The following is a 23,200-nucleotide window of genomic DNA, read 5'->3' as shown; positions in this document are numbered from 1 at the left end:
GTGTGTGTGTGTGTGTGTGTGTGTGTGTGTGTGTGTGTTTTAAGTCAACGATTTACATTTTAAACAAAAAGCATCAAGTTAATTCTCTGATTTCCGATTTACATAAGAAAATCAAGTGTTTAGGAAATAAAATTGCAAGAATGCGCCGCAGCCTCGCGGGCTGTCGTACGTTTGTCTGTAGGGCGGGCGGGCTMTGGGATCGCCAAAACCCCATGTGAGTGGGATAGTCGAGCAGAAAAATTAATTCCAGTTTCATCTGGGTGGCATTGGCACAATTCATAGCCTAACAAGCTGCAAACTAAATTCAAATAGAGTGAATTCATGTGACTGACCCTGGGGTTTTGGAGCGGAGTGAGAAGTCATAATCCTCTTCTACCAGACCGGGGAATTGGTGTCTACATGTGTGAAGAGAATCTGTACACTCATGTGTGTGTGTGGTTGTGTGTGTGTGTTCGAGTGTGGGTGTGTGCGCACTTCTATTATTCATGTTGTGGGGACAAAAATCTGTTTACACAGTCTTATTGTGAGAGCCATGGTGTTCTCAGGGAACAAAAAAAGTAAGTAAACAAAATCAAAATGATTATATTTTTATATTTTAGMGTGAGGAGTTGTTTAAAGGACAGGCCAAGGGTGGCGGGGGGTTCAGAGGGAGGTGCAGGTTGGATCAGGATCAGGACTCTGAGGTTTCAGGTTTGTGTGGTTCTTGTGTTTATCCGGGCCTCGTGAAGGAAAACATCTAATATTTATTAAGTAGGTCAACTCTAAAATGATTTTAATGTAATTTGTGATAGGATTTAAACGCAAAATTAGCATTTGCACACCTTTTATTTTGTATATTTCATTGAATGCACTTGCATTAAGTCAGGGGCGGTTCTAGGGGCGAGGCCACAGGGGCATTGGCCCCAACTTAAATCTGATTGGCCCCCTGAAGTGCCCCTGTCCTGTCATTCATCTGTCCTTTACCTGGGAGCAATGATGGCAGATGCAGTTTAATGTCCAAACACTAGAGGCGCTAATGAGTCAAATAGGAAAGTCCAGCATGAATCAAACTTACAAAGGTTTTCTTCTCTTCTTAAGAAAATCAGGACAATCCTGCAGAAAGTCTTTCAACTGACAAATGATGACGAGATTTTCTCAAATGCTTTGTGTTTGAAAGTATTTTATCTAGTAGAAATGTATGTAAAACTGGTAAGAGAATTTATCATGCAAGCTTTTTTTAAAAATTACATAACATTACAGGTGTTTGGACATGTGTGACAGGTTAAATGTAAACACCTCACCAAAACTGGGGATTTGTGTGAAAGAAGGTTGAACAAATACTTGACCCCTCTATAAATATAGTGGCCCCTTGATGGCCCCTTACTCAGAAAAATCCTAGATCCGCCACTGCATCAAGTACAGACTGAGATTAAACCTGAGGACAGAAAATCAAAAGAAGCTAAATCTGAAAAAAAAAGAAAAGAGGAGTTTGACTGGGAGACTCTGTGACCCCACCACAGAAATAAAATTAAACATGTTGAAAAGGGCAAAAAGCATTCCTCTCACAAATCTCTCATGTAGAGACCTTGTTAGCTTTGTTACTTTCTTCTATGAAATTATTTCTGCATTTCTTCGTTTCTTGCCGGCATCTATGAATACGGCAACACTGACAACAATCCAGCAGCTAAATGAATATCACCTCACATCTTTGGATCGACTTCAGAAGAAACTTTTTTGTTTTTATTTATTATTTCTCGCTCAGAAGGAGGAATGACACAACACGGCGTGTTTGTACTCCTATCAGCAGAATACACATCAGTGGCAGTTTAGCCCCAAGAGGAAAGGATAAATGTGGCTTTTAGCATAGATATTTATTCATTATTACACAAAATACTAACACAGCATTTTGCCTTGGCACTAAAATAACCTCACTGCTTTCCCTCACTATTTGAAACAGTTTGTAAAAACAGAATTTATCAGAACTGCATTATATACAGAAGCAGATTTATTTGTTTGTTAAATTTTTGTTAAAGGAAACAAAAGCCACAAAGGTCACTGAAAAAAAATTAAAATTTATAATAAGTCAGTTCTGTTTAATTGTTGTTCAACAGAAATTATAAAACAAATTTAAAAAAATGCTACATTTAACTTAAAAGTTTTGTTGCACAACCTTTTGAGGTTTAAATCTGCACCTGTCCACAGGTACTCTGGTCTAAACGATGTTTCCACAAATCTTCACGCTAGGCTAAGCTAAGCTAAGCTAGGGTAGCCGAGAGTCCAGTCCCTCRGCAAAGCATAGAACAAGAGGCTGGTTTTAAACAGGCAAACAGATGTTAGGTCATTTAAAGTATTTTTATAATAACAAAACTATAACGTGTGAAAAACTGACTGTGATTATCTTTGTTTCTGCTAAAACAGAGTTTTTAACATTTGATAACAACTGTTTTTAAACAATGGCTCTAGGAAGCTGGACGTGTTGCGACTGGTTTTGTCACAGTTGACATTATGTTTCCTTTCCAAGGTCGTACTGAATCCCAGACCAGCTCTTCCTCTTCTTCATTAAGGACACAAATTTCTTTGAATTATAAAGCCTTTAACAAAAAAAGAGACAAAATCTTATTGATGTCAGCTCCCYGGGTTATAGGAAATGACTGCCAAAGTACTTATTTTACTTTTCTAATTATGTTTTACTGTGCTCACAATCAAAATGAGGCAATAATGAAAACTTTGGTAATTTTGGTTTCAGTAGAAATACTAATTATTATGCAAAAATTATCGTTAAAGGAAAAAAAGACTACTTTGTTTTTTGTATTGTTTTCAGAAGATAGAGGTTTGAACATGTAATTAAAATCTACCAAGTAAAATTCACATTCGGAAAGAAACTAAAGCACAAAGAGGAATCAGTGCTTAGATTGTTATCTAAATAAGCACGCTGTGAGCTGATATTTAACTTGAAGATGCATTAATTCTGTTGTCAAACTGGTATTATTAGATCTGCTTATTTAGTACATTCATAATTTGTTTCTATAAAAACAAGAGTTCCACAACAAATGCTACATAAATTATGGGCTTCTCTGTGAGTTCACAAAACAAAAGCTGAGAGCCAGCGAAGAAAAGAAAACATTAAAGAACATAATTATTCCATTTGGATTGATTCTGGGGGAGTGAAACACACTGTGTGAACGGGTTTTTAGATTTTTCCCCACAGCCTGGTACCGAGGCCAGATGCACAAATACAGACACATAAGGTGCACACACACCTGGATTCTACCTCTCTGTCTCTCTCTGAACAACAAACACATGGCAGATTGGCCATATTTCATGTCAAGGTGACTTATTATTAGGATATGTCTCAGATCAAGATGGCTGAGGAATCTCAACCAAAGGATGAGGCAGTAAAAAAAAGGAATGAAAGAGATGAAGAAAACACCTGGGTAAAAGCTGACAAACCAGGCTTTAGGCTAATGCTCCATTGTCAAAGTGTTGAACGCTGGTTCCTCTCAGTCTCTTTTAAGTGTCTCTACGGTGCATTAAGGATCTGTCAGAACAGCTTTAGCATTAATCAGCTAGCCCACAGAAGAAACAATCACACATAATCTCAGCCGAGAAATCCTGCTGGCCTTCGCTTCAAATGCATAGATAAACTCCGCTTCAAACCTCCATCTTTCAAAGACACACATGGTGACAAGGACGCAGGGTTGCTGGCTGTTTTCTCCCCACGCTCCCTCTACGGTCCATCGGATTGGTTCCTCCCACAGCAGCACCCATGTCTGTCCACCTCCGAGCACATCGACTCAGCYTGTCAACATGACCTCATACAGGAGAGGAGAACAAAAAAATCAAGAGGAAAATGGAAAAAAAATCATCCATCATCTCAGCAGCGTTGGGAGTGTATAAATAACAAGATGTGTTCGGAGTTATCACTGGGCCAATCCTTCCATCGTGGTACTTCATTTATTAGGACTTTGCGCGGATCAATACAAGAGACATATACACCCTGRACTGTTGACAAGATAATCTCATCATTATGAATTTGGCTTGGGTCGTCAGGAACATGAGCGATCGCGACMCTTATCTGAGATGACAAGGGCTGAGAGAAAAGAGAGGGATCCCTAAAAGGGAGCGCAAAGGACAGGAAAGGGGGCTCTTGATTGTTCCGTCTTATTTRTTTATTTTTTTAACTTAACAATGCTCGGAGCACCGGATAATGAAAAACAGTATTTCAGTACCAAACAGAGCAAAAAATCAATACGAAACGAAGCAAACCGGCAATTGATCTGAATGCTAAAGGACCCAAAAAGATTTTTTCACTAAGACATAAACCCAGCGAGGGGCCAATTGAGTCCATCTGTGCAGCACAATGGACGAAGATGAGACTGGTCAAACACACCATTTCCAATATGCCATTAGTACTCAGCGTTGTCACCACTACCACTAAGAACAGGCGCAGTCAGCGTTTGACAGTAAATCTTGTGTGCCCACCACTTAGTGGGCCTTTTGTTTAGGCAATAACATCGGAGAGTGCCGAAGCACTCACCTCTGTTGCCACAAACACATAAGAGCCACTGCAAAACACAGTAGCTGTCAATTCTCCTCAGACACACTCTGGGCTTTAGACATGGGGGTCAGATTTCAAACTGTGCCACAGATATAGGCGGCAACAGACAAGATGGTGGGATCACTTGCTCCCCATGCACACATTACAATCACGTTGCGGACAGAATGCAAAGAAAAGTGTAATATCYTGTTTGTAACCTGACAGTAATGTACTCCAGTGACTGTGTGAAAGAGAAGTCATTTTATAACAGCTTGTTTTGACATGTAGTTAGGTGAAATTATAGCAAATGAGATGGTTTGCATGATATATGCCTCCAAACAATTAATCACATTACCGATGAAGCCGAAGAAGTGCTGAACTGTAAAAGGCAAGGACAAGGAGAGAGAGAGTGAGAGAGGTTCAGGCAGTGGAGGGGGATAAATCATTTCTCTTATACTAATGAGATAGAAGGTGAGAACAGATTCACATAACTCATTCTTTGAGCTACGTGTTGTTTTTACAGCACATGCCTAGGGGGCACGGTGGAAGACGATGTGGCAGAAATAAAAGCTCTCTCAGGTTGTACCGCTGCCAAGTCACAGCAGAGCGAGCTCTACTTTGTTTGACTTTGAGAGTGTTTGATTTACAGCGAGGAGACCCAGCTGCTGGCGGTTCAAAGAGTACAGCGTCGGGCCGTGTACACCTAAGCGACCTTTTGTGCGCTGTGCATTTGGCTGCACATTAATGTGTGGTCACTCCTATCTACATCAAACTTCATTTAAGGCACCCTGCATCTTGAACGTTAAGTTTAAAGACCCCGGGAGGGATCCCCGAGCTCTCGGAGGACAGGCGGCACCGACAGCAAAGACCATTTCAACGTGAGGGAACCAGCGAGACCCGAGATTCAGAGCACAGCTGGTGGTAGCACAGGTGCAAGTTTCTGTGTGATCACGTGGATGTACACATAGARGCGTGAATCATGGATTCCTTCACTGTGAAGGTTATGTTTTGTTCTCCTGTTTTTACAGCCACTGTTAACGAAAGGTTGGCTCCCTGATCCTGGCTTGTTGTGAGCACAATGCCAGRAGCACCAAGGTAACTGGTAACATGCACATACCTGCTGTCAAAAATCTTCCTCTTTTACCAAGACATATCACACATTCAAGAGGGTTCATCTAAAAATAAATTAAAGCAACAGTGTCCTGATGCATCTCAGTAATCCAGGTAGAAAAAAAATCAAAAAGAAAAAATCAGTAGGTCCTCTGGATGGGTTCTTCTTTAGTGAAACGCTTCGTCTCTCGTCCAAGAGACTTCTTCAGTCTGATGAGTTTCATTTGAAACTCAGCCTTATAAGCACTGCCTCCACATGGACAAACAGGTTAGTCACATGCAAAAGAGGGCCATCACCTAACAATAGGCTCGATTAGTTCTATTGTTCATAGAGGGTCATGTGCCCCATCAACTGACCCGTGTCGTGTTATGTGTATGTAGTGAATGCAAGCGGGGGTTCAACGTCCCCTTGTTTTTGTCTCTCTTTCCCTCTTTGTGTTGGTATCATTGGGGCCCTSATTCACACCTTTTGCTCACAGGGGGGCGGAGTCATACTTGCAATAACAGCGTTGTAGGAGGAGGACAATTAGACACGAAGGCCTCCACCTCTGTTTAATGATGGACGGTTTTTCTTCACAAAGATGGCTTCCTTTACTCCTCTCTCAAACCAACGTTCCTCTCTATCAAGGATGAGAACATCTTCATCCCTGAAAGAGTGACCGCTGGCCTGTAGATGAGTGTAAACTGCAGAGTCCCGGCCTATAGATGAGTGTAAACTGCAGAGTCCTGGCCTATAGATGAGTGTAAACTGCAGAGTTCTGACCCGATGAAGTAGCTCATCTGTGCTTGTTCATTCTTTTGAACAGAGGCTGTTTTGTTTCCCCAACTGATCACGTCCTCCTGACACTTAACAGCATTTACTATATTACTCTGTTTTTGCCGGGGAACTGGATCTTTGGGGTGAACTAATCTTTGTCGTGACGTGTTTTGGGGTTTGAAAGCCACTGGGACGTCGTGTTTAGAGAATAAACGTCTCAGTTTCTCTGAAACTCCCGCCACATATGGAATGACGACAGGTTTAGGTCTAGGTTTAGGGTCTTCATTTTCACCTGGTTGTTGGCTGGAATCCTGTTTGGGTTTCTTGTCTGCTTTCAGAAAAGCCCAGTCAGGATAACCACACCGCTCCAGGGCCTGTCTTGTGTGTGACAGCAGCAGTGTTTTCAGAAACAACACACACAGGTCCGTCTTGTGTAGGTCTGCACCTGAAGCGTTAACAGAAATACGGGCAACTGGCATTTTCAACAAGGTCYGGAAAACGAGACACACCGTCAGACAAAACAGCAGCCACAAAATAAAAGGACAGAGAARGACTGTCACCTAAAGTACTGGCAGACACGCTCGCAGCACCAAGAATAGGAAAGTAATTAGTAAGTCGTGTACGACTTTCCAGCCTGTCTGCAGAAAGCACACCCATTAAATCAACGCTGAATGCTTCTCAACAGGAAAGCTTTATTTTGAAACTTGGGCATGGTTGAATCAGACATAAGAGTCRTGATCATCCACACCGAGGCGTTCACAAACACACAACAATACAAGAGTGAATATCTACTGACAAGCTGCACTCTAACTATCATGCCCATGTCATCTTCAATCAGCTGCTTTCTACTGAGCCAAGAAAATGAGCTAATATATCCGGTCAATCTGGCCATTGTGAAGGTCAACTTGTGCTCTCATTTCCTGTCTCAGTGCTTGCAAAAAAAATAATAATAAAATTGCTTTGTGCTTTTCATTGCCGGGCAGGGAGGTCTGTTAATCTAATGAAYTTATGCAGCACGACTAAGTGCCGTGTCCATATGGACAATGTCGTCTAAAGAAAGATATCTAAAGGGTCACTAATAAGGCCAATGTGTGTCTGTCCACAATTTGACGAGGGTGAAGTTTGCGTCAAGTTTTAGGGGGAAATTGTGAGTCGTGGTGAGCGTAGTCTGGAGGCAACGTATCAAATATTTATCAGGGTTACTTAGATTTCTTGAAAAACTTGCGATAAATAAAACATTCGTTTTCACAGCTGCCTGAAATTCTCAAGCAAAGTTTCTGAATGCTCATAATGTCTGTAAATGTAATAAACTATTAATCACAGATCTTTGAGGCAAAAAAACCTCAGCACATTTGATGAATATTAAAATAAAGAAAATCACTGGCTAAAGAAAACAACATGTGTGCTGTGTGTTACAATCAGACGTAATTTCTGAGTTTATTTATTTTTTGAAAAATCCAGACAGTGGAATCTGATAAGCTGTTTGAGAGGTCGCTACAGCCTTTTCTGCTGCCCGATGTTGCAAAACGTCCAGACGAACCTCAGACCCAGTGGAGTTTCTTTCAACCGTTCCTTGTTCCTGTTCAGAAAGATGTACCTGAAGACCTCAAAGGTTTATTGTGACAACGTCTGTTCTCCGTCTGATTTGTTAAACCTCATCATTTATTAATGAAAGAGGATGAAAATATAGATAATGCTGCCCTCCAGTCAGCTGCTACAGCTTTAAAACCTATATGTGTACATTTATGAGAACTAGTGCCTCTTTTCACGCAAATAAAACACCAGTGATGGCAGCAAATAAAAAATAAACTTCATTTTAACTTCTATGTTCTGGTTAAACAGATAAAACAATTAAGAGGTTGTCCCTGGAGCAACACTCTGTGGTCTGTCTGCACTTCCTTGTTATAGATGTCACGTCAGCTTTTTGGGGAGGGGGGGCATAAAAGCGCTTATTAATAATTTACAATTTCATCTTGTTGTGTTATGTACAGTAGGGGCAGGTTTATTTGAAGAAATATGAAAATGCACCCCCAAGGCAAGATAATGGTTCTTTATGTACTGGTGAGCTCAAAACAAATCTGGCTTCGTGACTCAGAAGCTRCGAGAAGGGACTAATGCACACAAATTACAGCTGCTTCTTCAACCGTGCCTCGTTATTCCCAGTAACTGCTTGAGCCMAACATCAAAATCCTGTCAGCAAGCAGGTTTTAATGCGTACATGTTTGCWAAACTTGTTCCGTATGAAGTTCCAGACGAAAGCAGTCGCTCAAAGATGAAGGGAAACAAATCAAATAAAAAAGAGCTTTTTTTATTTATTGGCTCAGTGGCCACTGAAGTGTGGGAGCAATTTCAATACAATACCCAGGCTTGGATAAGACTTCTATTTTTTTTCCTTAGGTGGAATCCTTAAAAACAGACCAACATGTGCATCTTTGTGTTTGTTTGCACAAGTGTTAGTGTGTGTGTGTGTGTGTGTGTCTTTCTCGGAGGAAGGGTGTTTCAAGGTTTGGACAAACGCAAGATTGTCACGCTCATAAAAGAGAGGGGCTCTGTCAAGGAGCCTGCCAGCTAAAGGCTTAAATCACATGCCTGGAATACACAATGACTTTACACCCACACACACACAGACACACACACACAGACACACACACACACAATCTCCCCAAATTATGCAGAGTAAGACCATCCCTCGAAGCATTCAGTCTCAACATCTGCTTTAGCTAAAAAGTTGGCATGCATATTCTCAACCTAAACAGATAAAAAAGAGGGAGAAATCCCCTATAAGGTAAACACCCTGCTTAACTGATCACAGCCACACTTCTGAGCCCCCCCTCCCAAACAATCCCTCTTTTCATTAAATAAGACTGTGTTCATCAATCAGTTTCAGAAAAAATACAAAATCTAAGTTTATTCTAAGTTGTTATGATGCTTCCTCTGATTTATATGTGACACTCAGAGAACTGTAAATATTACAGATTCAGTGTCATTTTGAATTCTGTGACTGTCAATCAAAACCGTTGAATTAAAATACTGTCAGACAGGCTGTTCCAGAAAATCACTCTACATTTTATGTTCTCACGTCTAACAGTTTACATTAAAGAGTATTTTTTTTCCCCCTAACAAAATGACAAGTGACAATGTCAGTCCAGCACAGACCGGAGCCCCTTTTTGCTGCCAGTCTCCTGTGAATGTCACCCCACACAAGGCAGAATGGCGCCACCTAAAGGCAGATTTTATAGCCTTTTGACACCCCTTTTTGTCACTGAACCACTTTTACCTTTGCAGCAAAGGCATTCTCCCCTAAAGTGAATACTGTTTAAAATAACTTGGTYTCATCTACACAATGTAGGAATTTGTAAAACTTACATAATATTTCAGAATTAGGCTCGGGTAAAATTTAAGGRAACCTGAAGGTCAGATGTTGATGTGATGTAAGAAGGGGGATTTATAAACCAAGCAGCAAAGACAGTTAAGCCATGTTAGGCACAAGTTAAGGTAAAAATAACAAGTTTATTTTCATTCTGAAAAACTGATTGGCTTGAATATTGATTCCTCAGAGTAATTCCCTTCAATGCTTTAAGCAAAATCAAGCTTCATTACATATCATTCATCTCCTCATCACAGGAGTAATGACACTAAGCTCTCTCTCTCTCTCAGGGTCCTGGCATGGTGGTGGCAATGATAAGGCCTGCACAACTCTGCTGATTTGTTTATATCACTACCCTCTCCAAGCTAAAGACCCAGCTCAGCCAATCTTCCTTTGCACCGCTATAAAACATCATTAGGGGAAAGCAGCTGGACAGAGAGAAAGACTACAAGTTGCAGACAGCTACAGTTGCTCCACAATGCACAGACCAAGACAGCAGCACAAAGGTGCCCTTGTGAAACCGACTGAGCAAACTGAGCTGGCGATATGCTCTCCCACTTTATCCGTCTATTTATTTATTTTTCCGATTTAGCCTCAGCTCTGTGGCAACTGTAGTGACAGATGGGCTGAGAGGCTTTGGGATCGATGGAAGYGGGAATTTTGTCTTTGTTTCCTGACATTTTTCCCCATACACACTCTCCTGACTCGGGTTACTTACTGTCCACGCGGATGGGGAGAATAGGATAGAGTYGGGAGGAGGGAGGAAAGTGATATGTTTCTGTACAGCTTCTGAAGAAACTTAATGCCTCYGGCCAGCTCCCTCAACACAGGTTCCTATTGAATAATACAATAAAGCAGCCATGCACGCTTGATGCTTTGAGGGGGACCCTCTGTAAATAAGACATTATGGAAGGCGTGGATACTACTTGTTTTGTTTGTCTTAACAGGGAAAAGACATAAAATTATTGATGCTCATAAACTGGTGTGTGAAAACCTAACAGAATCCAATACACCTTCATGATATCAGCAGAAAAACTGCCAACAATTACTCTGTCTTTCTTATTAGGGGCTTTTAACGGTCTTTGTGCTGACCCCTGCCCCATGCAGCTGGTTCATAATAGAAGCAAGCCAAAGAAATAAAGGAAAACAACAAAGGTTTGCCTTCCTCCCTGATGGGAATCCATCACATCTTATCACAATCATCATCACATGAACCGCCAATGAATCTAATAAGAAACAAAAAGATGATTTACCCTTGGCGTGAATAAAGTTCATCAAGGTGAAACTGGAAAAAGTTACATTCAAAATTGGACCTGATTACTATTTTTTTATGGTAGCTTTAGATTATATTTGTTGTGAATTGGTTCTATGTAATAACACTGAATCGATTTTAACTGAACAGGAAAAGGTCATAATTGGAACGTAACAATAATAAAAGTCACTCGCTGTCTTTATTATTTCTATAAAATTAAATTGGGAACATTAAAAGTTGTGCCATCTCAAGGCCCTTTTACATGTTAAGGTCACAGCTTTACAGAGTCATCAAAGGAAATTGATAATTTAATTTTCAGTAAGCACCTGGTGACCATGAAGGGAAAAAAATCCATTTTAATAAGAAACAGGATGAGCTTCGAATGGAACAGGAGGAAAAACAACAGAACAATAGTTAACGCTGCCCTGACTGTCCATTATCGTTAGTGTTATYTGGCACTGTCTTAAGCAGAGTTTAATCCTTGTCTGCCACGACAGACTTTTAATGGGCTTAAGGCCAAAGACTCAGAGAAGTTATCACGTTAGAGGCTTATGCACCCGAGTACTTTGCACAAAGACGTATAAAGTACCCGTGAAAATAAGTACAATCTCCTAATCTCTAGGAATTAAAATGAAGAAAAAAAKCCCCTCAAAGGTGTAGAATTGATGGCACACTAAATACACAGCAGTCATTGCTTTCATTTAGGGTTAGTTTTATAAGGAACTGTTGATTTCACTTTATTTATATTACAGCTCCTATAATTAAATATAAAATACAACTGAATGCAAAATTTCTCTCAAAAAGTTGGGCAAAATAAAACAGTTTTAGTCTCAAACAGAGCATCTGCTAATWAATCAACAACAGGGTGACATCCTCTTTTCACTACGTTGGAATGACAGTTGAGCAAAGAAAATAATGCTGCAAAGAAACTGAGCTGAAAAATCTGTTGTTACATATTTAAGGCACAAAAGATGTGTATCATTGGCTCTGTTCTACGAGAACACCAGAATGGCTGCCTAATCCTTGTAATGCTCACCCCCTCCCCTACTCCGTCTTCTCTCAGRGTTTCTGGGTCGCTTTGCCATCGTCTGTCCTTGTCATCTTTTCCTTTCGTTTTACAAAACAAGGGGCAAATGCTGATGTGGAAGATGGGAGCTTTGTGAGGGTGGTGATGGAAAAAACTGGTGTGGTGGAAAAAGAAAAGCAATTTCTCTTACCTGTATGATGGACATGCGGTTAGTAGGTGTGTCTGTAGTGCTGGTGACTGGGCCTGTGAAGCTGGTGTGGCATCCCACGTGGCTTTGGGGCACGCTGAGGTTATTGGCAGTGGGCTTGAGGTACATGACCTCTGACCTTGGTGAGCTTAGTGGCAGGCGTGTCTGATAGTCAAAGTACATGGGAGAGGTGGCCAGTGAGGGGCTGCTTACCACATTCATCACATTCATGGCATCCCGCTCCTCCACTTCGCTCTGCACCAGCATGATGTCGTTCTTGTTAATCTTCTTCTTCTTGCCTTTCCCCAGCTGAGGGTGCGAGTACTCTGCAATGCGACAATTATAAGTTCGGATCTCCTTGTTTTCCCGCTTGCACTTAATCGCTATGGTCACCATGGCAGCCAGAAGCATGATAGATATGATGCTTAGAGTCACAATAAGAGGCAGKGACATGTCCCAGTTCTGATTGTCTTTCATGTGTGGGAGTCCATCAGGAGGACGCCCGTTRGAGGCCTTGATGATGAGGCGGGCGGCGGCGGTTAGAGTTGGCTTGCCATGGTCAGAAACACGAATGATCAGCTCCACAATGGGACTTACATCATCCCAYACTGGGTGGGCTGTTCTGACTTCCCCAGTTACCGAATCAATCTCAAAGAGATGCTCCTCGTTTCCGTCAGAWATCTCATAGGTGAGCCTCCCACTCTCACCATAGTCGTTATCCACCGCCCTCACAGTGGTGACGATGTAGCCGACACCAACATTCCGTGGAACGTGGATTTCAGCGGTGTCGTTCTGGAGAAGCGGTAAAACTATGACCGGGATGTTGTCGTTGACATCCAGAACACTAATGCGCACTGTGGRGTTGCTCTCCAGGTGTGGAGATCCTGCATCTTTAGCAAGGACTTTGAAGTCAAAATACTTTATTTGTTCGTAGTTGAATGATCTGACTGCATAAATGGCCCCATTAGCTGCATTTACATTAACATATGTGTTGACATCACCCCCACTCACATTGGAGTTGATTATGCTGTAGTATACTGTGCCGTTCTGGCCAAGATCTGGGTCATGTGCCAAAACTGAGCCAAGGTATTCCCCAGGGATGTTGTTCTCGGGAATCTGAAGAAGGTAGACAGCCTTAGTGAAGCGAGGAATGTTGTCGTTCTCATCAAGAATCTTGACTGTGAAAGATTTTGTGGAGTTCAGAGGAGGAAGTCCATTGTCTTTAGCTACAATGGTGACATTGTACTCATCCGTAGCCTCTCTGTCCAGGGGCCTATCTGTCACCACTGTGTAGAAGTTATCATAGTTCTCCTCAAGTTTAAAAGGGACATTACCCAGCACTCTGCATTGAAGCTGCCCATTCCTGCCTGAGTCCTTGTCGGTGACACGAACCAGAGCAATGACAGTGCCTGGGGGTGCTGCTTCACTGATGGCTCCCTGTCTCACAGACACAAAGCCTATAGATGGCCAGTTATCATTCCTGTCAAGCACTTTCACAGTGACTTTACAATGGCCTGGGATTGGATTGGGACCTAGATCCTTAGCCTGGACGTCAATCTCAATAACTGGGCTCTCTTCATAGTCAATTTCACCCTGAATCTTTATCACCCCTGTTCTTGAGTCTATAGAGAACAGCTCCCGGATTCTCTCTGGGGCATAACCACTGAAGGAGTAGACCACCTGACCATTGTTTCCTTCATCAGGATCTGTGGCATTTAAATCAATCAAGACTTTTCCAGGAGGAGAATTTTCAGGGATTTCTACGACATATGATGGCTGATCAAACACTGGGCTGTTGTCATTGGAATCAATAACTTTAACGTTTATCTGCATAGTCCCTGATCTAGGATATTCTCCACCATCGGTGGCCGACAAAATAAGAGTGTGATGGCTTCGTTCTTCTCGGTCCAGTGGCCGTTGAATAACTAATTCTGGGAATTTGGTCCCATCCCCTCTGGATTTTACCTCCAAGGAAAACAGATTGTAGTCATCGCGGGTTATTTGATAGGTTTTCAGGCCATTTTCCCCTGCATCAGGGTCATGTGCACTGGTCAAGGGAAAACGTGTCCCTGGCACTGCATTTTCAGAAATGTCAATATCAATCTGATCTGAAGGAAAAATAGGCGAGTTGTCGTTAATGTCCTGAATGTCTATTTTTATCATGCATATCTCCTTGTCATTGGCAAACACCTCCATGGAGAGCTGGCACTTGGGGCTTCTCTTACACAATGTTTCCCTGTCGATGCGCTGCTTTGTGTACAGAAGTCCGCTTTGAGGGTCCACGTCGATGAGATGCGGGGCCGAGTTCTCCAGCACTCTGAAGTTGGCTTTCTTTCCCTGTCCTCCCTGCCCAATTTGTTCGAGTCCAAGCTTGGCATCTTTGGCTATGTTCCCAATCACCGTTCCTGGACCCTGCTCCTCCGGGACAGAGTAATTCAAGTTTTTCAATGTCAGGGCTTGAGCCCACAAGAGGAGGAAAAAGAAAATAGAAAGATGCATCTCCTCTCACTGAAAGCTGCTCAAATCTGTGCAGTGGTTCCTCTTTCTATGACCTGTTGATATTTTGATCGGATTTGGTATTTTTGTTATTACGGATCAAATTAGAAGTCCTGTTCATCATGTGTTGCATCGACATTTGTCTTTTGCAGATTGTCTTTGCTGTGTTGCTTTCTTCCTCTCCAAGCAATCTGTGGTAGTGAAAGTCTAATTTATATTCAGCTGAGCACCCAGACTCATCTGAACAATAATCGAGATCCAGACTCCAAACAGAATAGTCATTGCAAGTGTTCACTCATACACCTAAAAAGAGGGGGAGAAGAGGGAAGGGAGGAAATGCAAATGTTATATATAAATCAATTAGTGAATCGAGTAAAAAAAAAAAAAAAAGGACTCGAGCTACCCTGCCAGAAGGAAATCAGATTCAGTGCCAAGCCAAAAATGAAATGCGGCTCATGTGTAATTCATCTGCACAATTATGAGGAAAGCTTGTCAATTAGTTAACCTTGGAAAGACAGATACACGGGCAAACAATGATTCTCCCAGCAGCTTCCTGAGCCCAGAAATACAGGATTCTGAGCGCAGGTTTTATTCTGTCTCTGGTGTGTGGGCTGCACTAACCTGACCCTATAGAGAGATCATGTCCCATACACATGTTAAAGACAGAAACTGTAACAGGGCAACTTTATTAAGCGACTATTGTGGCGACTGTTTGAATAAGTGAGAATAAAAAAATGAGCCTCTTACACGCATTAACAAATCACATAATCCGGATATTTCAAATGAGCCTTGTGAAAAACTCAGAAATGAGCTGCCAACCTRTCAGCACAGCCGTGTAATTCTCTCTGCTGCTGCTGCTCTCCTATAAAAGCCTGCCTGGAAGAAGCTGTTGCATCCGCGGCAGGAGAAATAACGCGCAACAGACGGAGCTGCAGGTGGACCGTTTCAAAACAGGAAAGAATAAACGTGATTATCTTACCAAGAGAAACTGCTCCATTAGTTGGAAGAAAAAAAAAACAGACAAGTGTCAAATCAGAATTGTCATTTCCATTCTGGTTTCAGGGAGTTTTATTTCTCACTGTAGGTTCCACCCGTATCCCCCTTCTCCTCCGACGCACACGCGCTCTACAGCGCAGCGCAGCGAGGGGAAAAAAGTGCTCCAAAGTCTGACTGTAATGTCAATGAGCTGAAGTCCTCTCCGCTGTCTGATTAGGATGCAGCGGCTCGCCTCCTGCCTGCAGTGACTCACTGCTCCTCACSGATGGAAAACTGTTAGAATTAAAGAAAAAAAAATCCAATATGAGAAGAGGTGTATCCAAAGTGGATGTTTTTAAAAAAGGGATGATCAGGGTTTGTTGTCCCTTCTTCTGAGACAGGACAGGGTGAGTGATTTCCGCTGTGGCATTTTGTCCTTGTGCGTCCCTCCCAGTCAGAGTCCAAACAGAGACAGACAGCTGCCGTGAAGGTGATCAGCAACAACGCCGCATTCTGGAACAAGTCTCCCTGTTGCTGTCAGGAACAAGAAAAAAATAAATAAAATAAAATGTTGTTTTTTTTCACCACCCCTGACTACTCAAGCAAAGTCATCAGTTACTAGTTCCAGCACGTAGCGCAGCCCTGAGCAGCCGGAGCGCCTCCTCTCACTGCCTGGACTCCGGACACCGCATGGCGCATTAAACATTGTCGCTGCTCCTCTGGCAGCCAATGGGTTTGAAGAGGTGGGGAGAGGAGGAGGGGTCCGGGAAGCCGCTGTGGGTGCAGACTACAAATGATTGGTGGGTCCGAGCTCACCGGTGGAGGAGCTGGCTTTTTTCAAAAATCCCACTTCATTGTTGTTCGGGCTGGGAGGAAAGGAAACGGTGCGTTGGAGRGGRTCGGTCACCAACGGATGTGCTGGGGCCAACGGGCTGCTTTCAAAAGGCCAGTTAACTGAAAGTAAGAGCCCCACCTCTTAGTTCGTTTAAAGGCCTGTTTAAATCAAAATACATTTGAATCCAGAGTGAATTAAAGGCGTTTCTTGTCAGTTATATCATTAAGAAGTGGCAGTTGCAGTGGTCAGGGTTAAACCTTAAAAACAACATTATGTGTGATCACATGTGTTTTCTGCTCAGAGAATGTGTTGGCAGGGTTGTAAAGTACTTTGTTACTGTACTTAAGTAGAAATTTTGGGTATCTGTACTTAAGTATTTTTCAGCCTTCTACTTCTTACATTTTCACACAATCATCTGTACTCTTTACTCCTTAAAAGACAAGAAGTAGAAAGTTGTTACTTTTATTTTATTTTTGCCTGTTTTCATTAAAGCTTGTTATTATAAAAAATAAATATTATCCATATAAACTGAGCCTCCTAGAGAGAGTGAATTTGTGGTTGAATGAGAAGTATAAATATATAAAACTCTGATAGCGTATTAGTTTGTACACAAACAAATCATGTCACACTCCAGCAGGACATAATCATTAAAATAAAAGGACWGTACTTAAGAAGTATTTGTATTTCATGAATTATATTATTACATTTGATCCACAGCCCTCAGATAGATTTTCATTTTGGGGAAAAGCTTTGTGCACCTTTGACATATACAAGGGTGCCCAAACCTTATCCTAAAAATGAAATGTTTCAGTGTGTATACACACACAAACAGCTAGTGCAATCTAAAATTAACATAAATTAATTATTTTAATACGACACAGTCATTTCTGCTTTTTTTTATTTTTTTTTATTTTTATTTTTTTGGAGGGAGGTCACCTCCTAATAAATGTCATTACGGAAAATCTAACGGCTCATTTTAAATCAATACTTTTACTTTTGATACTCAAGTACAAAACATATCAGATACTTTAAGACTTTTACTGAATTAATATTCTTAAAGGATACTTTAACTTTTACGTAAGTAATTTTTGGTAAGATACTTCTACTTTTACTCAAGTATCCCTTTGTGGTACTTGAGTACTTTGCTTGTTGGGAATGACTCTCAGCTACAACCACCTCGAATTTTAGGTTACTGTCTGTAAAACTGARAGAGTTAAAGGTATATGTGTGTTTGGRGATGTTGACTAGKRYTGGCAGCCGTCTTCAAAGTACTTGACTCTAAATTTGAATGAGTTGTAGATGTGCATCTTTTGACTACTTTTTGAGAGTTTTGTTAAAATCTATTTGTTTATTCACAAGATATTTTGCTAACAGACAGACAAGATTAGCCATGTTTCCATACAATTGTACCCTAATGCGAATTTAGAGCAAACTTTTAAAATGTCGTTAAAKAATAGCGAATTAGGCGTGTTTCCATCTACTGGTTTGGAGCGAATCAACCAGGCTAAGCGAAGCATTACGTCAGACATATGGCTGTAAAAACAGGAAGTAGTGGCTGCAAACARATCTCAGGACAATGGAGAGAAGACACCAAAAACACCTCAAGCAAAAGCAAAACACTTAAGAGAAATTGAGAATTTTGCTGTTTCCATCAACCTTTTCTAATGTGATACTTCAAAATGCACATAAAGATATCGAACACAGCTARAGATTTTCATTGTCAATAAAGTTCTGAATAAAAAAAAATCTGCTACAACTTGGAGTGTGTTCAGTGTAGCTCTCACACCAGCTCAGTTTCTTTAAAATTCAAGGTGTTAGAGCCACTTTTGTGTTTGCCAAAGCCAGAGGTCTATACTCAGAAAAAAATAACTAAATAAAAGTAAAATAACATGAACAGAAAATGACTTTAAAAAAAATTAATTTCACTGATGAGAAAACTACTCAAGTAAAAGTCATAAAACTGTTCACGAAAATTYGGAAAGTAATAGGAAAGTACTTTTACACACTGTAAGAAATAAACTGTTGAATTTACTGAACCAAACTGGCTCCACTAAGCCAGGAATTGAGCAATATATGTATATTATTTTCTCAGTTTACTTAACWGGGCTTAGTGGAGCCAGTTGGCATGACTTTGTTGAGTAAATTCAACACCTCATTTTTTAGAGAAGAAACATCTTCTTTCATGATGAGTTCAAACATTTAATTTTGTAACAAGTAACTAGGTGTTACATTTTAAAGTGAAGAAGTAAAAGTATCATTTTTAGCTTTAAAATGTAACAAAATAAAAGTAAAAGTAGCTATTTAAACAAATCCTCAAAACAAAAACTACTTAAGTACTGTAACGTAAATGTACTTAGTTACTATAAACCTCTGGCCAAAGCTGATTGGCCGTGGGAGCCATAGGTTCACCAAGACTGACTGAGATTTTCATCAAAATTTATCCAAAGTTTCAGGAGATGTTTTGCAAAGAAACTCCTTCAAAAAAAGAAAGAAAAACTAGAATAAAACAAATAAAAACAATATAATATTGCCAACCTCTGGTCTTTTGTTGGCAGGCAATAATGATAAAAACAGGCTTTTTCTTTGTTATTTCAAATTAGAATCTGCCTCCTCTTCCTTATATACAGCATTTATACTTGAAGCACAGAGACACAGAAATAACATGTAAAAGTCTGGAGGCAGTTTCTGGAACAATCACAAAATGGTTGTTTATAACTTTAACAGGTGAAAAAAAAATGCAAAGTAAAACTTGTGAAAAAAGGTATTTGTAGACATGATATCAGCAGTACATACAAAACATGGCTTTAGAATTGAACAGAATAACACCTGAAGAAGGTTATGTAGAGGTTTAGGTAGACTTTAACTCAAGCTGAAGTTCACACTTTCTCTTCACAGCAGGAGGTTCTCGTTTGGGAAGGTGTTCTCACAACAGAAAAGTCTCCCGAGAGGTGCAGGGGGAGAGCAGCAAGCAGGATGTGAAGGAAAATAAACCTGCTGCAGGAACCGCAGACCTGGATTTATGTTGAAAACAACAGACACAAATCCCAATTTGTCTGTTTTGATGTCCGTGTTTGTGCTGATTTTCTTAAAATTAAAGAACAAGTGGAAATCAACACAAATGTCAAAAGCAATCTGAAAAGGAACTATTAAAAGAATTCATGGCAGCTTGTTGTAAAAAAAATGCTCTGGAGGGATACGCTCTGTTTTCACACATGAACCAACTGTCATTTTCTACATTATCCTGTTGGTTCCCTGGTCAGGAAAATTCAGAGCCAAAGTAATGAATTTTTTCATTTCTCAAGTGTATTTTTCTTGTTTTAATATTAGACTTGTTCCATAGAAAAATAGACTTTTCATGATTTAGTAACTATTTTGGCAAACTTACATTAGACTCATATTGCAAGCAAATAAACGTGTTTTTTATTCATTTCTTCTTTTTTCATTAATGAAAAGAAAGTTTCTAAAAAAAAAAAAAGACCACATCTGGTGAGATGTGACTGTTGCTGCAAAGTTAAAAAAGGCCTAATGTTTCTTGAAGGAATGCGTTTTTTAAACATGGTTTTGATTTAAGATGGCTGCCACAGTCACATCTCAGTGAGATGTGACTGTGGCAGCCATCTTAAATCAAAACCATGTTAAAAAAAAAGCATTCCTTCAAGAAACGTTAAGCCTTTTTTAACTTTACTTTGCAGCAACATTTCTGAAGCCCCATTAAAGGCTGTTACTGGGTGAGAACCAAGACCTTCACACAGGCACCATTGTTTAAATATTTGCCGACGTTCATCCAAACATAACTGTGAGAGAGTTTCACTGTACTCTGTCCAGAGGTGCAGGAGATATTTTACCAACWGACAYACAGTTAACTCTWCAGCTCCTCTGATTTAAGCATAAAATCTATCAAACTGACAGAGTTCCAACCAGTTTTGTGTTTACTAAAGTTGCTTTGCTGTGGCAGCCATCTTGAATTAATGCTGGTTTTAATAAAATCTGACTTTAGTTTGTGAGATATTTTGTTGACAGAAAACAGTGACTAAAGTTTATGTATCAGCCTTGCAATAATATACTACTGAAGAAATTTATAGTTATTAGAGGTTAGTACTGATGTTAAAAGCACAACACTATATTTTTATGTTTTCCTTTTTGTAATGTTGACAATATTTAATCTATTATGTTTTGATTGATAATATATTAGTTACATGTCTGAAATATCTGTGACAACACATAATTAAACGTTGTGATAACAGTAGATGAGGGTTTTGTCTGAATGCCTGTGATTCAGCCGTAAGTCAGTAGGGGGCGAACGCAGGCATTGATGAAGATGTATAAATACATGAACTTCCTGGTTTTTCACCAGTGTGGTTTCCTGTCAGCTTGGGTGACAATAAACCTCACTCAGATCCAGAATTCTGGTGTTGTATGGTTTGATTCCCTCTACAAATCATTTTATTTAYCAATCGTGTTTTTAATATCGACTTCAGTTTATTGAACACGAATTTTCTTACACTACCTTTAAACATTCAGGCAGCACGATGGATCAGGGGTTAGCACTGTAACCTCACAGCAAGAAGGTCCTTGGTTCGATCTCTGGTTCGGACCTTCTTGTGTAGAGTCTGCATGTTCTCCTCGTGCTTGCTTGGGGTTTCTCTGGGTACTCCGGTTTCCCATAAACCCTAAAAATATGTACAACAAATTACCTTCTGGTCCAGGCCTCCCTTGAAAAAGAGAATGGGATTAGCCTGGGTAAACAATAAAATAAAAACTCAATTAAAATGCGTTTAAAAAAGAGAGTTATTATAATCTTAAGGGAATTGAGATTGTTTTTCCCCCAGATGACGGAGCTCCTCACTCTGAGTCCAGCCACCTTAAGTAGGAAGCTCATTACCTGGGATCTCGTTCTTTCAGTCATGATCCACGRCACAAGACCACAGGTGAGGGTTGGAACGTAGACAGGCCAGTAAATCCAGAGATTTGTCTTTCCACTCAGCTTTTTTCTTCATCACGACTGACCGAAGCAACACCCTCATTACTGAGGTCGAAGCCCGAATCCATCGATCCATCTCCATCCTACCATCACTGGTGAACAAGACACCCAGATACTTCTCCACTTGAAGCAGAGACTCCTCCTTGATCCYGAGGAGATCCAGTGGAGAACCCTGGCCTCAGACTTAGAYGAACTGACCTCCATCCCAGCTGCTTCACACTCTGCTGCGACCTGCCCCAGTGCACGCTGAGGGTCTTGGTAAGAAGACACCAACAGAACCACATCATCTACATACAGCAGAGATGAGACCCTGTGGTTCCCGAACCAGAACCCCTCCGATCGCGCCTTGAGACCCCGTCTACAAACACTACAAACAGAGTCAGAGATGAGGGACAGCCCTGGTCCAACCTGCACAACTTTGTGACAAGAATTTAGACATTATTGGTTTTTTTTTAATTTTGGTGAAAAAGTGGCCCATGTAATTAGAATTTTTCTTCTTTCTGCTACAATAATTTCATTTATGACTTGTTTAGTTTTTATTTTATGCAGATTCTTTTATTTATTTTTAAATGAATGAACAAACTAGAAGCACTCAGAGAGTGCAAACCTCCACCAAGACCAATTTCCCCCGTCCTGTAAGAGTTAATGCACAAAAACAGAGATGGAAACACATTTGCAGAATAAGTTCTGATGTAGTGAACATTTAAGCAGCAGTATGCACGGGATTTCTTCCCGGTGGAGTCCAATGTGAAAAAAAAAGTCAGACTCGTCACCCGACGTTATTCATGGTCAAACTGGTGTGGGATTAAGCTCCTAAGTTTTCATCAGTCACATTTCACCATGTAAYACGTCTGTTTTATCTCCTTGTATGAGTTTGTAATGGTTTGACTCTCTTTATAAAGTGCTTCCTGGCTCCCCCCGTCTCCAAACTTTGAGGCCCGGCAGCTCTCTGATTACAAGCCTAGTAGAGAGAAACTGAAATGTGGAAATGTGGTGTGTTTGAGGAAATGGGAGAAATAGGTTTCATGGTGCAGTCACACACTTCCTGGTCACAAAACATTCTGTAAATGCGCATATTATGGCAAAAAATTATTCATCATTAAATGTGGTTTTAACATTACTTTTATAAAGTTTGAAGTCCGTGCTGTCCAATCCTGCTCACTGCTTTTTACAGAAGCCCTGTGAAAGCATCACAGCTTTGCCGGACTCAGAGTGTTAAAAAAATTTCTATATCTGCAACGTGATCCGGAACATTACCAAAATTTAAAGGTGCGTTCCCCAGTACCCACATGTGGTAAAAATATCATGACAATCCGTCCACAAGTTTTTGAGTAATGTTGTCCACAGACAGACAGACAGACAGACAGACAGAACGACAGACAGACAGACAGACAGACAGACAGAACGACAGACAGACAGACAGACAGACAGAACGACAGACAGACAGACAGACAGACAGAACGACAGACAGACAGACAGACAGACAGAAAGACAGACAGACAGACAGACAGACAGACAGAACGACAGACAGACAGACAGACAGACAGAACGACAGACAGACAGACAGACAGACAGACAGACAGACAGACAGACAGACAGACAGACAGAACGACAGACAGACAGACAGACAGACAGAACGACAGACAGACAGACAGACAGACAGACAGACAGACAGACAGACAGACAGACAGACAGAC

General features: G+C 40.8%; 1 protein-coding gene across 2 annotated transcripts in view; it reads right to left on the bottom strand.

Annotated features, from left to right (window-relative positions):
- pcdh17 (protocadherin 17) overlaps window positions 1–16,350 on the bottom strand; it is a 28,663-nt gene extending 12,313 nt beyond the window's left edge. The window contains exons 1-2 of one of the 2 annotated variants that reach the window (XM_014032173.1): window positions 15,692–16,350; window positions 12,220–15,015 (exon numbers count right to left, since the gene is read on the bottom strand). In XM_014032173.1, coding sequence (XP_013887627.1) covers window positions 12,220–14,715 — 2,496 coding nt within the window. In that variant the 5' untranslated portion in view covers window positions 14,716–15,015; window positions 15,692–16,350. The remainder of the gene's footprint in view (window positions 1–12,219; window positions 15,016–15,691) is intronic. The other variant, XM_014032174.1, reaches the window with a different exon arrangement.
- Between the last annotated feature and the right edge of the window lie 6,850 nt (window positions 16,351–23,200).

This window comes from Austrofundulus limnaeus, unplaced genomic scaffold (assembly GCF_001266775.1).
Source record: "Austrofundulus limnaeus strain Quisiro unplaced genomic scaffold, Austrofundulus_limnaeus-1.0 Scaffold1388, whole genome shotgun sequence".
NCBI lineage: Eukaryota > Metazoa > Chordata > Actinopteri > Cyprinodontiformes > Rivulidae > Austrofundulus > Austrofundulus limnaeus.
Note: the sequence above shows the minus strand (reverse complement) of the source record. Positions and strands in the feature narration are given on the sequence as shown.